Source organism: Diadema setosum, chromosome 2 (assembly GCF_964275005.1).
Source record: "Diadema setosum chromosome 2, eeDiaSeto1, whole genome shotgun sequence".
NCBI lineage: Eukaryota > Metazoa > Echinodermata > Echinoidea > Diadematoida > Diadematidae > Diadema > Diadema setosum.
Window position 1 is genome coordinate 7,219,675 of NC_092686.1, and position 22,420 is coordinate 7,242,094.

The window sequence follows — 22,420 nt, forward strand, 5'->3', positions numbered from 1 at the left end:
AATTTCATGGGCACAAACAAATTCTGGTTTTACAGTACACATTCAAACTGTCAATGTAGCGCCTGTTGCAATGTGTTGGAATGTTGCTGTAGACTTGTGGAGAAATGCACTTTGTACAAGGTGTTTTTTTTTTTTTTTTTTTTTTTTTTTAGTGTGATGATGTCAGTAGAAACTCGGATAGGTTTGGCCGTGTTGTTAGGTCTATCACAGTACAACCAGGCCTTATCCTCGTTCATATGGTAATGCGTTAGCAGTCATTCAGATAAGACTTTGGGGTGAAAAGCGGTATACATTTTTCTTGCTGAATTGCCGATTGCCAACTATGCCATTCTTTTGTCCCCTTTTCTCTTTTTAAGCTTAGTTGAAGTGGGAAAAAAAATGGAATGGTGAATGTTACCAATGATGTGGGAGAGGTAAAAATCAACCCTCACAGGTTATGGAACAGTTCCATAATAGTCTAGAGTAAAAAGATTTCGTTATTCCGATTCCCAATAAACATGACTCCCCATCTTGTGACATTGCACTTGACTGAAAAGTGCAGTCACGTCTGAAATTTAAGAAGGAGTTTGTGGAATCTGGAGTCTAGGGGATCCTCGTTTTTTGTCGTGACTGCCAGAGACTCTTCGTAGGCACGCCCCCCTAGGGATCCACATTTGACCAAGCAGATGGCAGTCTGCATGCACTTTCCCATCACTCCTAGAAAGCGCCACCGAGCACTCGCCGTTCAACGACGCGATACGATACGAGATGCGAAGTGTACCATCAAGTGTCCTCGTCTTGAGCCAGCGGAGTTTTTTTTCTCTTTCTCTCTTTTTGATGGCATATACAATAGCATCTCTTGATCGGACAGTCAATCAAATATTTGTTGATCTGTTACATTCTGATTTTTTCTTTCTCTGACTTGTTGCCTATATTATTTGATCCCCTGTCAAAGGTGTTCTAAGAATGTCATTTTTTTTTTCACAAGGGCAAAATAAAAGCAGCCTCAAACTCTATTCTGAAAAAAAGAAAAGGACAGGAAAAGCAGGCTGTCATTTCACTGTGAAGAATGCACTTGATGCTGCTATGAGAAGTGTATGAGATGTAACATCACAGCTTGAAGTCAAGCTTTGATGTGTGTCTGTGCAAGTTTGTGTGTTAATGTGTTCTTTAACATTTATGAAGCACCAGAGATTCTGTCCAACAGTGAGTTCATTTGAGGTGTACATTCAAAGTACCTCGGCAGATGTTGAAATAAAAGAACATAAAAAGAGATACATTGCTTTTTTATCTGCAGTAAAAATTATGCAGACTAAACAGAATAACAGTGAAATCATTGCATGTCATCCAGTTTGATATGACTGAAGAGTGGGAAAAGATTTTATTAATATTTTGAAGTGCAATCGGTATTACTTTGTCATACTTGCCAGCTAGTAAGATTTTATCAGATTCAGTAAGATTTTTTTATGTTAAAAATAGCAAAATCAGATTTTCTGTCAGAGAAATCAGATTAAAAAAAAATATTTAGATATACCTTTCATGTATATTTTCTGAAGATTTGACCGAAAGTAAGATTTTTAACTTCAGTTTGCATATAAAATAAGATTTTTGCAATCCACGAGTAAGATATTTCATCTTGAAATGTTGACAGGTATTCTTTGTTGTTGATAACACCTGTATAAGATCATCATTGGAAAATAAATGCAGATTTGATTTCATTTTCAGATTTCATTATATAGTTGTCGATACTTGGGGCAATTCTAAAATTTGTTTTTATATATTCCAATTTCTATTCTTACCACTGCAGTGAGCTGTCGAGGAAGGCATCAAGGATTGCATGCTACAGATACTACATTACCTTGAATTGGCAAGAAAGCTGAACAACTTTTTGAAAATCAGCCTAACCTTCTGTCCATTTCTTCAACACGGATGCTGCAATTGTCGCCAGTCTGGATTTTCTTGGGATCTATAATTGGATATATATCACAATCACAATAGCGGATATCAAGCTAAGGCCCTTTTGGATGTGTCGCATTGCTTCAGCATTTTTCCCGTCAGATTTTAGTTGCCTGTTGCTTCCTCAGTGAAAGTTGCATGTGCGGCAGCTTGAAAGACGGTAAAAATCACATTAGCAAGAGCTACATTTTGAGTAGAGATTATCATCTTTGAAAATTCATGGACAACTTGTGGTGGATTAAGCGACCAATTTAAACCATCTCCTTAAGTCTCAAAAACCTCGGTCTGGATATATTTCAGAGGTGCTCAAGGGGGCAAACCTCATCTTTTTTTAACATTGGTGGAATAACATCCCTCCTTTGGAAAGATTCTACTCGCCATTGCTGGAGGATTTGCTTCGCGAATTCATAGCGGGATTACGATTCAAGGTTGGCTGCTGGGAATCGGGAGCAATAGAATTTTGAGGTAAGTCCATGCTTCATCCAGCTTACAACAACAAATCTAGAAAATGATGACAAGAAATCAATAGCTCCCTCCTGTTTTTTTATTCCTTTAACCCATAGCATGCAGCATCAGATTTTGTCTCATCTGACCTCCTTCTGCACACATGCAAATGGTAAAAAAAAAAACACACACACACAAAAGAAAAAAGGCAGTGCTGTATAATAATGGGACTTCTTTTACTTTGCTGTGTACATATATATTTGTGATGTCATAGCCGGCTTAAAACAATGAATATGTTTGCATTAAAATATACAATGATAGTAAATATGTTTGTTGTAAACACAAAGGGAAAAAAAATGTTGTCATTGTTGATGACTATGTAATGAACAAAAAGCTAGACAAGGAAAGGTCTCCTCCCCTCTCCCTTAAAAAAAGAAGAAGAAGAAAGAATTAAGAGAAAAATAAAAAGTGATAGAATGAACTAAAAACAAAGAGTAGTTGCACAGATGTTTCTTTCCGAGTCTGTTCAGCTTACAGTAGTTTTAATGAATATTCAGTTTCTAGCTCAGCATTATTTTGTCCTCTTCTCCAACCACCAAGGAAGCACAAGAAAAAAATCAGTCAGCGATGATGAATTATCTCCGCCGGAGGTTCTCTGACCCCAACGCCATGACCGGCCTGCCGGACGGCTACTTCCAGAACATAGGGCGCGAGGAGGGCCCCAAGGAACGTACGGCCATCAGCAACTCCAGCAGCCCTACCATGCCCCGCCGGGACACGAGCCTGGGGTTCCTCAGCACCCTCTCGGGCACGGGACCGCGGCAGGACAAGGGCAAGTTTAAGACCCTCCTGGTTATCGATGATCCCCACACAGACTGGTAAGTGACCCCTGTCCATCTTCTATCCAGTATAAGTACTCACTGTCCGATTGAGACACAAGGATTACCACATGTATCGTATAAAGGGTGAGCACACCAAACATAGCAAGCTCCTATTTGAGAGGCGAGGTACCCGGTACTGTATAAAACTACACCTTGGTCGGCAAATTAATGGAAAACTGGCATAAGCAATTTGTTTCGTTAAATAGGTTAAAGGTTAAACCATTTTCCTGGAAAGATTGTGTGTCTATGAAATTGTGAAAATTTTTTATCAAAGGCATTTACTCCACTGCAGAAACATGGATGAAAAACACACAAACCTGTACAGATACATGAATAATTAAGTGAAGTACAGTTTCATTGGAACAGTGTTATTCTTCTCACGTGGCAGTAATTTCATATCTTCCTAAGATTTGTAATCATACTAATATTTGTCATCCATAATGTGTTTGAAGATGGCTGTCCATCATCCTGTTTACATCACTTACGTGATATAGTAGTATCTTACATTAAAATACATCAAATATCTTTTATTACAGCAAAGAACAGAGCACTTTACATTTGCAAACAACAGTATCCACTTTAGGATTATGTAAGAGTTTAATACATTGAGCAGGCACTTAACCTTTTTTATGTGTCACTCAACTTTTTTCAGTCAATCGGGGCAAACTGGGATGTGGTTTCTAACTCTGCTACTTCACTGCCAAAATATGAAGTCTGTAAAAATGGCTGTATAAATCTGACTTGTGCATTAATAGGACAGACATGATGCAAGTGGCAATGTTGTCCTTTCGAGGCAAGATGCAGCATTCTCCCAAGAGTAATTGGTAATGGATTTATACTGCAGTCTGAATCCACAAACCTTTCAATAAATGATGATCTTGTCATTAGGTGTAGGTGGATTGATGCCATTTTATTACCCATGCATTTCCAGAGCTTTTCTGTGGCAGCTCCCGAAGCTAATCACTTTACTGGAGTTCCAAAAAATCCTTTGAAAAAAAGGGAGAAAAGAGGGACTTTTTTTTGATCGGATGTATTCTACTGGGCAAGATTGATTTTTTTTTTTTTGTGACTGATGAATTTTGTCATATTTTTCAGCGAGGATGCAAGAATTGAATCCACCAGCTGTAAATATATTGACAGTGGTTGCAGGTAATGCTTGCAGGTTATTGCTTGAAAAATTTGTTTGACATGCTTAAACTACACCATGAATATAAATAAAACAACAACAACCTGCATTTGCGACCACCTTACTTAGTATCCACCTGTTAATGATGGGTGGAGGTAGAGATCATTGTAACTCTACTGTCACCATTGACAACCTAACATTATATGATACTTTTGGCATTTGTAAATGATGGGTATGAGAGGGGTATTGATACTATGCATATTGACTGCCCAAGTTGTTATACTTTGTGAAACATGCCTGTAAGAATCATTGCACTTGTATGCACATTATAGCAAAGGAATTAAAGCTATTTCTCAGGACAATGTAAATAGAATGGAAAAGTCTTTAAAAGAAGAAGTGCTTTATTGCAACCATAGCCAAATTGCCAAATTTCTCAGCGTACCCTTTCAAACCTAGCCACCACCAATGGTAAAACCAACCTTCCAAATAGACATCTTGAACATTTTAGTATTCTCTCGTTTCTTCATTTTCTGAACTGTATAATTATCCGAACATCTTTAATCCACAGTTCAGCACGAAGTAGGACAAGTATGAAAAGTGAAAGAGTATAACCCGTTGAGGACTAGCTGATTTTGCGATATCACACATGTCTCATAGACACCTGTCAGTACTCTCGTGACTAGTTTTCAACAGGTTAACCCAGTTCATACTGAACTCTGAAATGCCCATAGACTTGATACGCAGGCCACCAGATTCCTGTATGAAATGGGTTAAAAGGGAGGTGAACTAAATTCACCAACTTTGCTTGTGTGTGTCTATTTTCAACATGTTTGTGACTATTTCAAATGAGATGGACATTCCAAGTTTAAATGACATATCTGTTATTTCTGGCAGCATTGCAAAATACAAAAGCAGTGGTGAGGGAATCTTTCAGAGGAATATTGTCTCAGTGTGCCAGGGTTCAGCTGATATTATTCAGATGAATCTAAGCTGTTTCAGCTGATCCCTTTTGTGAATACCAGTGCATGTCTGTCAAGTGTATATAATGATTGTAGTTTCCAAACATTATGTGAAGACCATCTTTGAGCTGGTGAAAGCTTGCTTTCTTCATGGCTACAGTCCAGTTAGTATGGAAAGAGCAAATTTCATTGCTGACCAGAGCATGTGTACATTATCTTACCACTTTTGAATAGTGTGATAGATGCCTCTGAATACTGTTCTATGTCTTATCTATCTTGACTCAAATTTTACAATCACTAAAGGAACTATGTAGGATGAGCTACATGCAGCAGCAAAAAAAAAAAAAAAAAAGAAAAAAAAAAAGAAAAAAGAAGAAGAAATATGTATTATATATATATATATACATGTAAGGTGAAGTTGGCTCGGCTTTGTACGTGATGGGTGCTGCATTATTTTTAGGTATAGTTGTGACGGAGGATAAACATGTATGTATGTATGTATGTCTCTGCATTGTCAAATGTGCATTTATGTGCACTATGTGAGCATTACTGTTCAGAATTCTGTAACCTCCAACTATTGAAGTTAGAATGTTGTTGATGTTGGGAGACAAGCTACAATAACATGACCCTTACTTTGCTGTCAAATAGACCGAAGCCAGTCCCCCCCCCCCCCCCATGTCTCACTCTCTGGAAGGGGATACGGGGGCAGACGAAAATTTCTCCCGGAATCGAATCCCTATCAATTATACTGGACTAACAGTTGTGAAGCGTCTGTGTAAGGTGATAGCGCGGGAAAGGGAAATTTTTGCTCTGACGCATTACCTGACATTGATATGACAGGAATACGGGAACAGGCCTCGGGTACATTAGCAGCATTAACACAGCTCGGACGGAGTAATCCGATCCGCACGCCTGTTTTTCCTTTTCCCAAGGGAGCTCCACGTATAATTTGATTTTAGGTCTTGGACCTCTCGAAAGTTGATGCGGTCGTAAAAACAAGTGAAGAGATAGGGCCACATATAACCGAGGAGCCCAAATTTGATCTCCCACTTGACGAGACTGGGCTTGAGCTTGCTGTATTTGTCTTGGCTTAATAGGAAATATTGAATTGGAAAAAAAAAATCTCTCTCTCTTAAAAATAGGACAAAAGAAAAAGAAGAAATGATTCATTACGTGTCATGCTCAATAGGCAGGTAAACTGTGTTGTTTCACTTCAATTCTAAAATTTGAAGGGGAATTACTTGGCTCCAGCCTTGATGGATGGTTTGATTTTTTGATTTGATTTGATTTGATTTATTTCTGCATTCAATCAAATACAAATTGAATACAAATTTCAAAAGCACAAAGACAAAAAATAACAAGTGGAGTGAAATAAAATGATAACAGCTCACACAGATAGATACACATAAGTGATTGCATGGAGCATTATACATACACAGAAACAGAAAATAAAATATACAGTATTTTTCAGTAGAATAACAGAGATAATTGAATGCAGGAGACCGCCATCGTGAGCAGTTTAGCTTGAAATGGATGGGGCTTCATAAAAAGACTATCTGGCGACACAACTCTCTTGGAGGAAATTAAGTGATCAGGTGGGTGCAGTGCAGTTGTAGGTGTGGGTGCAAAATGCAGTTGAAGGAAGAAAATATAGATTGAATAAAAATAACAATCACTCACCAAAAATATATGTTATCTTAACGTTATAAGTGAGGAGCATATGATTGTATCAAATACTGCTTTAGTGAAGCTTTCAAAGAATAAATAGTTGAGCAAGACTTTATGTTGTCCGGGAGATTATTCCAAATATCCATGGTCCTTGTACGCAGGCTACATTTTTTTTTTTGTGTTGCTTCTTATTTCACTCAAGCTTTAATGATTATTCATTAACCTCTCTTTTATTTCGAAGAGAAATTTGTTTAATTTGAAGAATGCATCTTAGGTTTCAAACAGGCATGTTGATTACTACAACTTTTTGATTAAATGAAAGCAAGAGATTGTTAAGCAGAGGGGAGCAGAGGGGTTCCTTTATATATATATTCATATGTTTGTTAATATTTTATATCAACAGTTCTGATCTTACAAATTTCATTTGAACAGAGGGAGACAAATTGAAGAAGACTCATACCTCAACATTTTGGTCATAGCAAGTTAATGAATGTTTCTGCACTGTCACAAATCATTAAGTTAATGTTTAAATTGGCAACCCCAGCTCGTATAGTATGAAAACAACAAGTTGATCATAAAGGACTACGTATTTGATTCTGTATGTCTTCAGTGTCTTGTAGGATTTAATCTCCACATATATGATTTAAGAAACCATATCATTGGTTTGCAGATGCAATCATTAATATCAGTCAGCATCTATTAATCTGCCCTTTGCCCTCAACCCATGTTGATAAGAAAACAAAGGCAAATGAAAACATTAGAAATACCAAGCTTCTTCCTAGTGGCTAGGTTTGCAGGGTATCTATTGTACATTTGCTGGCTGATTCTTGGCATGTAATATATACCAGGTTGGGTATAGATGTGAAGAATCTTCAGCCATGCACGACGACCTGTCATCAACTCTTAATACATCGTCTGCCTCTCACGACCTCTCTCCCTCTTTCTCTCTCTCACATGCTGTGCCATGAACTGTTTATGCACTGATAGTTAGGAGCGAGTGTAGTGGAATTTGTCTAAGTTGTACTGCCTGATCGCTTAAATGTCAGACCCGGCAACTAATAGTGATTAAAAGGTGTACAAGACTGTGAGTTATACGTACCTTGTTGCATTTGTGACTATGATTAAACCTCTAAGGTAAAATTTTGATATGACTGCCTTATCTATTGTATCATTGCTGTTACGATATTTAATTACTGCTTTCAGCTATTATTTCGCACATTCTAGAATTCGTACAATATCATTGGTTGAAAAGCAAGCACATAACAAAAATATAGTTTCCAAACAAGTCAGACAACTGACTTCTAAAAATTTATGAGCCATACCAAGAAAATTACCATAGGATTGTACTCCTTTTTTGCCGACATAAGATAGTGCTTTTTCAATATTGAGAGAAATCGCCATTTCTTCATGGTCTGAGTGGATGCCACTGGCATTGCCATCGGCAACTCCTGCAAGGATGAGGTCACAAGAATTTTCAATATATATATGCACAAGCCCCATCATGAATTGATTTTCCCCCTTGCATCCTGTGTGCACGACACCGAGACTTCAAGTTATGATGGGGCAACGCAAAATATATCATTTGAACAGAATGCACTACTAACACCTTCAGCCTTTTAGACGTGATCACCTAGGCTGGATTTAAATTTGGTAAACCGAAACATAAAGAAAAAACTTTGCTTACAATATAAGAAACATAAAGAAATACTTATGTTTGCAAGAGATGTGGGATGTTTTATAAAACAAATAACCCACTTCTTTTTTAGATGGTGAGACCAATGCTTAATTCTTCAGTGATTCAGATTTAAATGCTATATCCCTTGGTACTAGTACCTCAAACAAACAGTACATCCTGATCATCATTACTTTATCTAAATGTCAAGTCATCCTCATCGTCACTGGTGATATCTTGACTGTCAGTGTGGCCATCAACATTTCTATCTTTGTCATTAATATGGCTATCATAGAATAATCAGTACGTGTTTGGTATTTGGAAACATAACATGTATGTTCGAACCACACTTACTCAGGTCTTAAAAGAGGATGATGTGTAGCATTCTTGTTAAAAATAATGTGTACTTTTCAAAGATTATTTTCACTCAAGTTAACAATGTGCATGGTCACAATCTCTGAGGAAGATGCATAACATTTGTAATTTACTGTATTGCATTTATGGTGATCTGTCAACATTGCGCTTTGCCTTGATACTCAGATAAGAATCTAAGTGTTTAGAATGGGTATGTGATATAATTCAGCTAGTGTTACAACCTGTACCAGAGATGCAATGATTTTTTTTTTTTTTTGTCATCATTAATAATTTACCAGCATTCTCTCCTATCTTGTGTATGTCTTGCAGGGCAAAGTACTTCAAGGGCAAACTGATTCATGGTGAATTTGAAATCAAGGTGGAACAGGTAAGCAATGACAAATACATGGTTTTCATTGTTTTGTATGAAAGTTTTTATGTTTTTCATCCTGTATTTTTCTTCATCAGAGATTTATTATCACCTTTTATGCAAGTTTTGTACATTTCGGTCTCAGAAAAGAGGACAGAGTCAATACTGCAGCAGCATGTTAGATGTTTAATAACATCCATGGTTACTTCAGGAGCAAACTTTACCCACTGATCACTTTGGATTCACACCACAGACTGGCAAATTAATTTCCTATCTTGCCAAACATGAGAGACACGCATTAGGAGAATTACAGTGCAGTCATGAAGTTCTAGTTTCAGACATGGGTTTGTTTCGGACATCTGGAGAGTGAAACATGAAATTTCAAAAGGTTTGCAGTGTAGTTCAAGAATCTTACAGGAAAAAACTAGAGAGGGTTGAAATGAATCATTTAGAAGTCAGTGAATTTTGTAAAGCAGATTTTCACATGGATGAGAAACTCTCTCACAAGGGATGGTCAGGCCGTTAACTTTGTCTGTGGATAAAATCCTTACATTCACTCTCAAGAAAAGACCAGGAATGTGGTGATCAGTGATCTCGTGAGTTTGTGTGTGCAATAATATGGAAAGAAAGATTGTGTGCATGTCTTGCTACATTTGTGCCTAAAGTAGCAATTGATGAGTGAGCACATGTGCTAAAGGTATCAACTGGTAAGCAAGGTGTCAAGGTGGTGATTATGATGACACTTACTGCACGCACAACAATAAGAGGAAATGCATATTGTAATTGTCGTGGTATTATTTGAAATGCATCCAAACCAGCATCACTTAGACTTTTGAGATGTTATTGCTCTCTGTTACATTTCAAACTTCAGCTAGTGCTGTAAAGTGACTTTGTCCACAAATGTGTTCCCTGTCCTCACAAGGCTTCGCAGACAATTATGGGAAGCTCCTAGTCCTGGCAGCAACGAATAAACATGCCCCCCCCCCCCCCCATTTCGCTCAGAACCTCTCTCCCATCCAATCCAATCCAATTCCCAGGTCCCTTGTTTTGCTCCTACACAGCAATTACAGAGCACATCATCTGAAGACGGATACATTTACCATGGGCATCAACTTAAGTCACCTGCCCTCCATCTTTTAACCCCCTCTCCTATGTTCTCAGAACAGACGACTGCTCCCCTCCTCTCCCCCTTCCTCCCCCCCCCACCCCATCATCCACTTTCCTCCAGATATCTTCTCTGCCTGTAGCCAACGAAGAGATTGCGAAACTGATTGAATTTGGGCAATGCTTCGGCTGATGTGTATTCACCAACACCCCATCATACTCGCTCATTTTGTATTGTGTGCTAACCCCATGCCTCCCCCCCCCCTTTCCCAATGGTACATGGTGGCCTCTTCTTTCACACCAGTCTTCCTTCCCTTCTGCTTAAAGGGAAATACCAACCTGTGATCAGGATAACTTTGACCCTTTGTATGCTTTGAGTGCCGATTGGCACAGAAAACCCCACAGCATTGTACACACTGTCCAATGTCACTGACACACAAAGGGTTAGTCGTGAAATTGAATAAATCAAACAAACAGAGCGTAAGAGAATCATTAAAAAAATCAACAAATTATGAAAGAATTATGAAATATAATTCAACATGGTATTGCAAAACTGTAACATCAGTGACAATCGGGTATTCATACTTGAAGAGGGGTTGGCATCATAGTCTTACAACTCTTATTAGTTTAGATATTAGAATGTTATTAAACTCAATTTACTCACTATAGCCTCTTTCCATTTAAAAGTTAAGACAGCGGAATTGTCACACCTTTGGAACAGTCTGCTTTGCAGGGTTTATTTCCTTATTCATTAATTTATGCCAGAGAGGAAAATTTGATGAAGACTTTGTATGCAAATGAGATTTTGTGGCCTATGTCATCATCAACTTCTCTAAATGTGTATAATTAGATGTGACTGATATGACTGTCCGAAGCAAACTGTCTTTCTTTGGATTTCCGTAGTTTTTCTGTTCTTTATTTCTCGATCTTCATGAATCTCTCACTGTTTTGTTGGTCTGATTTTCCTTGACAAGTCAACTATAAGTCAAATGGACCAGAGAGTTGATTTTCACTTTAATTACATCAACATCAGTGTACATTAATATATCCTCCTACCGGAAAAATAATGTTGTCCGTCCCGGATTCCTGCTATCACCATGAGTGTTTACATGGGAGTGATTCATCATCCAGAAGATGAGCGTGTTATCTCCTCCGATCGTCGGGGGAGCTAATTCAATCACGTGAAATAGTCTGTCTGCCCGCTTTCCAGACTCCGAAGCCAACCACCGTTTGAGAAATGCCGTACTTGAGTTGGCCCTCTTTCAGCTGTCGTCTGTCACGTCTTGGCTACGGTTGCAAAAAAAAAATCAATCAATTCCCTTCGAGGCAGTTCAACTCTGATCCATGTGTCACTTTCAAGCAATTTTGCATACATGACCCTGCATCACAAAACCTACAAATGATCACCAAACATGGATTTTTAATAAAGGGCAGATCCTGAAAGAGCAGACTTTAAGCTTTAAAATGATACATTACTCAATTCAGATGGACTCTCCTAACCAATCTGAATATTGGAAAGAAGGCACACACTCTGGAAAAGTGTGAACTGAGAAAAGAGGGTCTATTCAAGTGTTCAATCTTACCAAGCTGTGTAAGCTGTGCAATGAATGGGACAAAAACATGACTTAAACACCATAGCAGCAGCTGAAAGGGGTTTTCATATTAAGCTGGAATTCAACATGCTCTATTAACACATTCTATCTATTACTAATACTAACTTTTATAGCAGTAGTACCATCCTTTCAAAAGTTATTAGAGTAAAAGTGAAGAGTGTGTAAGGAATTTTGAAGAAATGAAAAAGGGCCTCTAAGACATACCTAATCACACTATTCTGCAAAAAAAAAAGTGTTCTAGAAAAACTGCTAAAAACACAACTTCCATTTCATTTTATGATCCCAACCTATGTAATGATGTAGAGGAAGAATTGTTCTTTTAGAAAATATGAAAAAAAAAAAATCAAGATCCACTAGTTTGACCCATTTCACGTATTTTGAGTCCTCACTTAAAATCAGTGTGCAACTTTCTGTTGGTTTTGTGATTCACGGTCACATATTGATGGAGTCCCTGGTTTGTTAGTACACTCATAGACATCACACTTGATTAAATGCCAATCACACTGCCGAGATCAGATTAATTCTACACATGAGTGGGTGTGTCTTTTAATTTACCACATCTATCTCTTTTCCACTTAAGGTCCACTTATAGCAGAAAAAAAAAAAGAAAGAAAAAAGAGGGTTATTATTCTAATACAAATGCTTAGACAATTAACTTTGCCTTTGAAGTAAACCAAGCACTAGCATAAGAACAACTTTGTAATGTTTGAAATGCTCTATGAGCAAATTAAGGGTTTGAACCAGAGGATTTTTGTTTCTGATATGATAAAGAGTTGTCTTGCATGGCTAACACACTGAACTTAAGTCTTTTTACTTATTGAGTTATTTGAGTTATCTTATCCGAGTTATGATAGTCTGAGAGGAGACAGAGCAAAACATTCGCATGAATCTTGCTATCTAATGCAGATGTGTAATGATTTTTGTTTGTTTGCTTAATCTAAAAAAAAAAAATTTACATGCTCAATTGTTTTGTAAGATTTGAAGTATATGAAAGTTAGTTCTCTGCTGTGATGTATTGCTGGGAGCATGTTTGCTGTTTCTACATTATGATTGTCATGATAAGTCAAGTGTACACATATCCACTCAAGTGACTATTTACCAGTACAACTGAGTATCGGAACAGTTTTACACAAATCTACTCGACTGAGTATTTATTACTATAACTGAGTATTGGTTACGTGTAAAGTAGCTACTCTGCTGAATATTTAAAGAGTTTAATCGCAAAACAAGTCACTTCCATTTTTGTCAATTCAGATATTGTGATTAAACCTGCTGATAAACAAAGAAAATAATAAGAAAATATGTAATATTATTAACCATAACTTCAAGAATATTCCTTCTTATGTAACAAGTAAGGTATTAGTGGAAATGTTGTATTTTGCTCTATCTGATGATGATCTTACTATAAAATGTTAAAAAATGACTCTTGACCCATTTTGCAATCAAGCTCTTCAGTTGTATTCCCAGTTTGCAGTAGTTGTGTTTTATATCATATACGGTAAATCAAAAAGAAAAAAAAATTAAAGACCTTTTTTCTGCCTTTTGATGGGAGTTGGGCATAGGATGGAAGGGGTGATGGGGAAACACGGATGTGAATCCATTGTAGTTACCGCTTCTAAGATATTCCAATCTTGCATTCCAGTCCGATCCATTACTCCAGATATAGTTGTGAAAAGGAAATGAATCACAACAAAGTGCCTGCAAGCCGAGAGCGGTTGATATTTCACACGCCGATCGGGCTTCTGTTTTGATGGCATTTAGGGATCATTGGACCCCTAGCTTGCCTGTCCGAACCTATTGTTTATTCAACGGCAGTTTGGGACGTGGAATGTTTACTGTGCTTAGCACGATGAAAATTCAACAGCCTCTTTGATTACAGACTGAGTTTTGCAAGGAAGGTTCCAAACCAAGATCTGCCGGGGATATATTCAGACCCATTAGCACAACAACATGAAATTGGAGATGATGAGTATGTTAATGTGAATTTTAGATTTTCATGCCTACTTTCAAGAATCTGCAGGTCAGTTCTGAGGTAGGTTAGCAATAAATTCACCAGCACGACAAAAAAAAAGTGAAAATTTGACTTTCTAAATCAAATTCAAATTACAAAATGGTGAGATCCATTTAAAAATAACCACTGGGGATGTCATTTAGTTCAAGACATTTGTAAAAGAAAGCAAAAATTGTTGTTAAATGCAAGGTGTCCAGATTATGTTTTGAATTGTGCTTTAGCAGTTTTACAGGGAGAATAACATTAAGCACAGGGAAAAAAAAAGGAAAGTGAGTCCTTACCCATTCAAATCTGAGGTGAAAGATCTTGCATGAAATAATTTGTAGAATTGAAAATTGCCTTTTGCAGATTTTGCAGCTCAGTTCATTCTTTTGGCTTCTTTTTTTTTTTTGGGGGGGGGGGGAGAGCCTTATGAATCAAAACTGCATGTATTGAATAATCATTACAATGAATGTAAGTCAGAGGGCAAGTTTGTAAAGTTTTATGTGTTTTGAGAATCAAGTTTTATACCCCATCATCATCCTGTCAGGCTTTTAATGTTTATTACTGTGTCTGGTTCTCGTCCAATAGTGTGAATTCTCCGAGCTGAACCTGGCTGCATACAGCGACGCTGGGGTGACCATTGACATGCGGGGCATCAGGCAGGGTCAGCGAGTCGTAAGGTAATTATGGCGAGGAAAAAAAATTATACTTCTTTTCTGAAATACTTTGTGGGAAAATTCATAAGAAGTTGAGGCTCAGTAGATTAGCCCTTACACTTTTAATCTTGTGCTCCTGGTTTGAAACCTGTGGCAGCAGTGTCCGTGCCCCAGGGCAAAACACTTTATACTCATTACCAAGGCCTTCGTAGGGGACTTAAAGGTAGGGGATACCTTTTACAGACCTCCCAAAATGCAGCAAAACATTAAATATGAACCTCAGGGGACTTGTTTAGGCCACTGCTGAGAAATTTGGAAGTCAACAGTTATCTACAATTTGAATTATGCACAAAATTAAACTACTCAGTAGTTCTGTGTGTCAGCCACACTTAAGCCTTTTTGTTGCAATCTTCTGTATTCTTTTTTATCTATAAACATAAATCTAAAAGTATAAGAGCTGATGTAATAACATATAGAGTGTGTGGCAAGAATGTATATAGAAATGTTTGTAAGTTTTGATGAACTTTCTTCACAAAATATACATGATGGACACACATGCAGTGCATGGGTCTGCAAAGGTAGCCTAGTAATGTACTGGAATTTACGGTGAGCCCCGAAAAAAATTCAATTCAAAATCTAACGGTCAATAAAAATGTACTAAATGCTACCTTCCACTTTCAATACTTTATTGGAGTTTCTAAAATGATAATCTCTTCAGCATATCACTGTATTTATACAACTCTTCATTTAAGGCATGCAAATGGGATTCCCTACCTTTAAAGCCATTGGCCGCATATCTTTTTAAAAAGCACAACAATTGTGTAAAAAGACTGATGAAAGCCCACAAAAGAAAGCTTAAACAACAGCAAACTCTTAGATGATTAAGCATTTTGATAAAAATGGAATGGAGTTGTAACATTTTCTGGCAAAAAAAAAGAGAGAAAGTAAAATCAGGTTTAGAAATATGATTCTGCAAGGAAATGTAATTATGAGTCAAATAGTAATCCGCTCTAGGGTGGCCAATTCTGAAATTCACATTAGGATTTCATGAGAACAGCCTCTTCACAAAGTGCTACCTTCTCCAATATCCATTAGCAGAATGAGATAATGTGCTGTCTGGTGGCAAAATGGAGGTTAATGGAATTACCAAGGCACATTAATGGAATGATAGGCACAAGTACACAACTGCTACATTATCTGAGTTTGTGACCTAATTGGGCCACACTCTGAATGTATCCCATTATCCAGTAATGAACATTGTGGGTACGGGCTTCATATGTGCAAAGGGGTTCTCCCTCATTTATGCATTGAGCAATAGAGGGCAGCATTTGGAGGTAGACGTGCAACGCATTAACTACAACTCCTGAAGTGATAGACATTCTCTAGCTATGATCATCAGTTGAATGATGACATCGTTTAAAAGAAAACAAGTAAGAAGTGATGAATAAAAGAAGAAAAGTAAAATTCTGGACTTACAATCCTCAGAGTCTTCTCTTTTTAATAGCAGACAATGATTGGGACAGCAATGCTGTGATAGAACAGTGGCAGGGTGTAATGAAAATTGTGTTTAGAGAAAACTAATAAGGGACAGTATCTGGCAGGAGGTGGTCCCCTGTCATGTGTATACTGGGCAAGAGAGGGCAGCATTTCATTTTGGAGGTCTTGTAGCATTAATAATCACTACTGAAGCGCAAAATTTCTTTCAAACACTCAGCACTGACTCTCACTATCAGGGGCCTGATGTTTAATCAATAATATAAAAGAATAAGTTAACATTCTGTAAGAAATCATTACTTAACATACAAACAAAGATGTCACAAGAAGGGTGAACAGAGCAGTTTTGTTTTAATGTAAAATGAATCAAATTGAAAACTGCAAAATTCACCATTGGCAGGTCATTACACAACCACAGATCTTTTATTTGATAGGTATAAATGACATAAAAGTAGGTTTCCAATGCTTCCCTCTTTCATAGGTATTTCTTTTTTTTTTCTTTTTTATATCTTTCATTATATCTTTTCTTCTTCCTTTCTCCACTTTGTTATTCAGTTTGCTCCATAGCTTATTTCTCTGTATTTCCATCTCACTGACCCCTTTGCTCTCCTCTTGTTTTGTTCCCTCAGCCAAAGAAGGAGGAAGTTATATGATCGTCGGCATTGGTTTGTCTGTTTGGAAAATAACTCCAAATGACGTGAACAGACTTGAATGAAACCTGCAGAAAAATTCAATAATGGCACAAGGAACAGATGATTAAATTTTGGTAGTGATCTGGATATATGATTATAGATCTTTCAAGGATTCTTTATCTTTTAGCATATATGTGACCGTGCATCACAAAACGAACAAAAAGTCGCACACACTGATTTTGTGTGAGGACTGAAAATAGGTGATATGGGTCAACCTAGCCGATCTTGACTTTTTCATATTTTCTGAAAGAACAAGTTTTCTTCTACATTATGCTAAAAATTTGAGATCATAAAACGGGCAGGAAAGTGTGTATTTAGCAGTTTATCTCGAACAGTTTTTTGGTAGAATAATGTGATTAGGTGTGTCTTTAGAGTCCCTTTTTCATTTCTTAAAAACCTTGTACACATTCTTCAATTTCAACTCTAATAACTTTTGAAAGGATAATGCTACTACTTTGAAAGTTGGCATTGGTTATGAACAGAATGTGTTAATGAGGCATGCTTAATTTCAGTTTAATTTGATAGTCCCTTCATTGTTGTTACTCTGCTGGTTCACATCCTGTTTTTTTTTTTTTTGTCCCATTCATCGCACAGCCAACACGGCTTGGTAAAAATTTAGCGCTTGAATAGACACCGTATTTCAGAGCCCCTTTTCTCAGTTCACACTTTTCCTGAGTGTGTGCTTTCTTTCCAATATTTAGATGGGTTAGGAGAGTCCATTTGATTTGAGTTGTACATCATTTTAAAGCTTAAAGACTGCTCTTTCAGAATATGCTCTTAACTAAAATTTCATGTCTGGCGACTTTGTGTCCGTTTTGTGATACAGGGTCACATATAAAGGTCAATGAACTTGGGAGTTCTAGTTGCACACACTGGAGATACACATACACGCACTAAGTGCGTGCTGTGCTTGGGCAAGGCGCTGTGCAGCTTGGAGGCTGATGATGTAACAAACGCTTCTATATAGGGAAATTTAATGCATGTATGGTATGGCTTGATGGAGGTCTGCGCTCTCTAAGTGATTTTCTAGTTTATATTTTGCCTACCTTTAACCATCTCTCTGTTCAACTCCACTGCTTTTGGCTTTTCACAGCCTTGTCTTGTAATTTTTGCTGTGCTTACTTCCTTATTTTCATCTGTTTTCTTTCCTTTATCACCCTCTCTATACTAATCTGTCTTCCTATCTTTCTTTCTCTGCTTTTCTTTGTTTCATCCAGCCTGTCTTTCCTGTCATCCCTCTGTCAACTACCTTATCCTTTTTTTTTTTTATTTAACTATGGTCTGACCTCTCTCTCAATCTCTCTTTTTCTCACTTCTGTTATATATCTCTCTCTGACTTCTTTCCTTCTATTTTGTATCTCTCCTCCTTCTCTGCTCACCCTTGTCCCTTCTATCTACCCCCTCTATCTCCCTCTCTATCTATAATTCTGTCTATTTATTTATTTATTTATTTGTTTATTTATTTATTTACTTATTTATTTATTTATTTATTTATTTATCTATCCATGTCTCTCTCTCTCTCTCTCTCTCTATCTATCTATCTATTTTATCTATCTATCTATTTATCTGTCTATTTATCTATCTTTATCTGTCTACCTGTCTATCTATCTATCTCTATTTACCTTTCTATCTATCTGTCTATTTATCTATCTTAATCTACTATACCTGTCTATCTATCTATCTATCTATCTATCTATCTATAACCTGTCTCCCTATGTATCTATTCCTCTCACTTACTCCATCTATCTTCCTGTCCTTTCTTAACCATCTATCCAATTTATGCCGTATTCTTCAATTTTCTTTCCATCCAACAGGACCTTCAAGCCCGATTTTGTCTTGGTACGCCAGCATGCTCGCAGTATGGAGGTCCAGGAGGACTGGCGGAATCTGGTGATTGGCTTCCAATACGGCAACGTGCCCAGCGTCAACTCTTGGCACGTCGTCTACAACTTTATGGACAAGCCCTGGGTGGTTAGCTTTCAATTTGATGACTTATCAGATCACACATTCTTTTAAAACCCGTTGAGGACGGGCTGATCTTGTTACAACACGCATTTCCCGTAGACACTTGCCCGAGTATATTCGGGACTCGTCCTCAATGGGTTAAGGAACAGTTTTGAGTTTGTTTTCATTTGTTTTCTTCTCTTTTGTTTGGGGGCGAGATAGGAGGGAATGGGATTCTTTCAAAAATTGTCTGTAGGATTTGTAAATTAAGCCCAGATTTAGTTGCAGTTATTTTCAAATGCAGTTTATTTCATGAAGATTTGCTTCAGTGACATCCAGTGATATTTTGTCAGAGAATACTTACAGTATCTTACTGAAGACATTGTGGCAATTTGTATAAAACCAAAACGTAGAACTTACGTTGTAAGATTCATTAACTCTTTATGTGCCACTATGGAAACAACCTGTGTGCCACATTATTCTGAGACACCAACAATGTCATGCTTTGAGAAAATATTCTGTATTTTCAAATCTATGTTACTTCCATAGATTTTTGTTCAGCTGGACATATAGTGAGAAAAATTGTAGAGAACGTGGCACATAAAGAGTTAAGTTTCAAACAACATGAGACGGTGGAGTGCTACAATTATCTGCTGAGCAAGTGATGAGTTCAATTCTTGGCATTTCAGACATTTTTTTTTTTTTTTTTTTTTGCCATTGCCATTGCCATTGCCATTGCCTGGCTTTTTTTTTTTTTTTTTTTGGAAATGAATGAAGTTAAGTCAGTAATTTGTCAGTTCTCAGAATCTGTGAGTCACACTGACAAAATCTGTGTTGTGAAATTATCTCTTCTGCCCTGTTAAAGCAAAGAGATGTATTTTATGTTTACATTTGTGCCATTCTTTAGTTTTCATTTGGCCTGTCATAATCTCTGAAAGCAATCTCATGCATTATGTACTTTTTTCTGATTTTTATGCCTCCGCCACGAAGTGGTGCCTGAGGCATTATGTTTTCGGGTTGTCCGTCCGTCCGTCCGTCGTAGCGTCCGTCCGTCCGTCCGTCCGTCGTAGCGTCCGTCCGTCCTTCCGTCCGTCCGTAATGAATTTTGTGGACAAGGTAACTATCAAAACCTGTTGAGGTATCCTAATGAAACTTGGCATGTATGTGTATTAGGGGGTGAAGTTGTGCCTATCAACTTTTGGGTGCACATGCTCAAGGTCAAAGGTCAAAAGGTCAAGGTCAAATATATAAAATTTCACTATTTCCACCATATCTATTGAATGCCTGAAGATATTTTCTGGAAACTTAATGTATACATGTATTACCCAATTAAGATTCTCTGGTGAAAGTTTGGGTCATGAGGTCAAAGGTCAAAGGTCAAAAGGTCAGGGTCAAATACATAAAATTTCACTATTGCCACCATATCTATTGAATGCCTGAAGATATTTTCTTGAAACTTAGTGTTTACATGTATTACCCAATGAAGATTATCTGGTGAAAGTTTGGGTCATGAGGTCAAAGGTCAAAGGTCAAAAGGTCAAGTAAAAATATCAAAACTTCTTTTTTTTTCTCCATACCTTGGAAAATTGTTCAAGGTATCTTCATGGAACATAGTATATACATATACCGACTGGAAGTGATTATCTAGAGAATGTAGGGTTCATGGGGTCAAAGGTCAGTGGTCGAAGGTCAAGTGCAACACTTCAAAATTTTACTATTTCCCTCCTATCATGCAATGCCAGCAGGGTTATTTTTTTTTTACACTTGGTGTATGCATACATGTGTAACCTAATAGAAATTCTCTGGAAAGTTTTTTTTTCTTCTTTTTTTGCCTCAAATGTCAAAAGGTCAAAGATCAAGTGAAAGTGCTGAACTAACTTTTTCCTCCATATCTCGGAAGTGGCTCAAGTTATCTTGAAACATAGTACATATTACGCATGTTCTACCTGAAAGTGATTATCTTATGAATTTTAGGGTCAAGGGCCAGATGAAAATGGTAGCAATTTACTATTCAATTCAGAAATTGCACTTTTTCTCCACACCTGTACCTTGAAAATTACTCAATGTCTAAATGTATGAATGGGTCAAAGTCGAGTTAAAGTCCTTAAATCCCTAGATACATGCTCTCCTATTCATCCAATTTAACCTAGGTAAAGGAAGGTGAACATTCAACACATTTGTGACAAACTTGTCATTTCAATATTTTGCCAATTTTGTGAAAATGTAATCACACATTGTCCACATGTACTATCTAGACCTATTGGGAAAATCATGCATTATGGCGGAGGCATACCAGTCGCCAAAGCGACATTTCTAGTTTTTTTTTTAGAAGCTGTGAAATAATGACAGTAATGAAATATCTCCAGCTGGCATCTCCAATGTGATGAATAAACCAGCCATTTTAGCTCTCACAACAGTTTGAATTGAATTGATTTTTATAAATACAGTTGAATATTGTACTTGTGACATCATGTCTTTAGATTATATACCACATCTACTGCACTGAATTTCTCTTTAAATCTCCCCAGTTTTCACAGCTCAACAAGCTACAGGAAAAGCACGGGCGAGAGAAGTTCCCCCTCATCGACCAAGCTTTCTTTCCCAACCATCGCGAAATGGTAAGTCTGTGGAACGGACCTAGAAACACTCATAAATGTCTCTTAAAATACCAAAAAGGTATCAAACTTTGTGCGACTTGCTCGATGTATGGTCGATGTATGGTTACTGCTGATCATTGACGGTTGGTATGCAAATTCGCGAGTATATGTGTGAGAATAATATTGACACATTATATAATATACTGTCTGTTGAGGGTGATAGCAGCTTGAATATACTGACTCAGTTTTTTCTGACTCTCAACTGGTCAGTTTGCAAGTTAGAGGTTGTATGTGTGAGAAAAATGACTGACCACTTAATTATGCTTTCCCTTGAGTGCAAGATGGGCATGATTACCATCATAGGACCTCCTGTCTAAATTTTTCTTTCAGTAAGCTTCTTTATGCTTCTGAACTGACATTTTCAGTGAAAATCTATGAGAAAAGTGGGTAAACTATCAGAGAATGTGATGCAAAAGTGTGCAGATGTTGAGTGGTAATCTTGTTACTGAATTTTATTAATCTTTTGTTTGTTATTTTGGGCTCAACATACCTAGTTGTTGATATATCAATTAGCATTACTGTAAATAAGGAATTGGTCATGGTTCACTAAGTTTTGCTTATTTTGCACTACTTTTGGCCAAATGCGATTTCAATAACCCGTGAAAATATCTTCACAACTTTTTCTGCACATTTAACATGGGTTGAATTGTGCACTTTGTCAATGATGACTCCCTGGTGAGAGTGTGAGTGTGTGCATGTGCCCTGGTACTATGAGTAGGATTCATGTGTGTATGCAGTAGTTCACTGCAGGTCATACGGTCAAATGGATCAGGCAGTACAGCAATTTTCATGCATTTTTTTGTGTGAACTTGATAAAAAAAAAAACAACAACAACAACAATATGACTATAAAGCAATT

The 22,420-nt window shown here is 37.3% G+C and overlaps 1 protein-coding gene across 1 annotated transcript; it reads left to right on the top strand.

Annotated features, from left to right (window-relative positions):
- Positions 1–2,987: 2,987 nt before the first annotated feature.
- LOC140238028 (synapsin-3-like) lies at positions 2,988–21,643 on the top strand. Its single transcript, XM_072317957.1, has 5 exons — positions 2,988–3,257; positions 9,370–9,427; positions 14,708–14,799; positions 18,776–18,932; positions 21,434–21,643. The coding sequence occupies exons 1-5, from the start codon at positions 3,007–3,009 to the stop codon at positions 21,641–21,643; spliced, it is 768 nt and encodes a 255-aa protein (XP_072174058.1). The 5' UTR covers positions 2,988–3,006.
- The last annotated feature ends 777 nt before the right edge of the window (positions 21,644–22,420 follow it).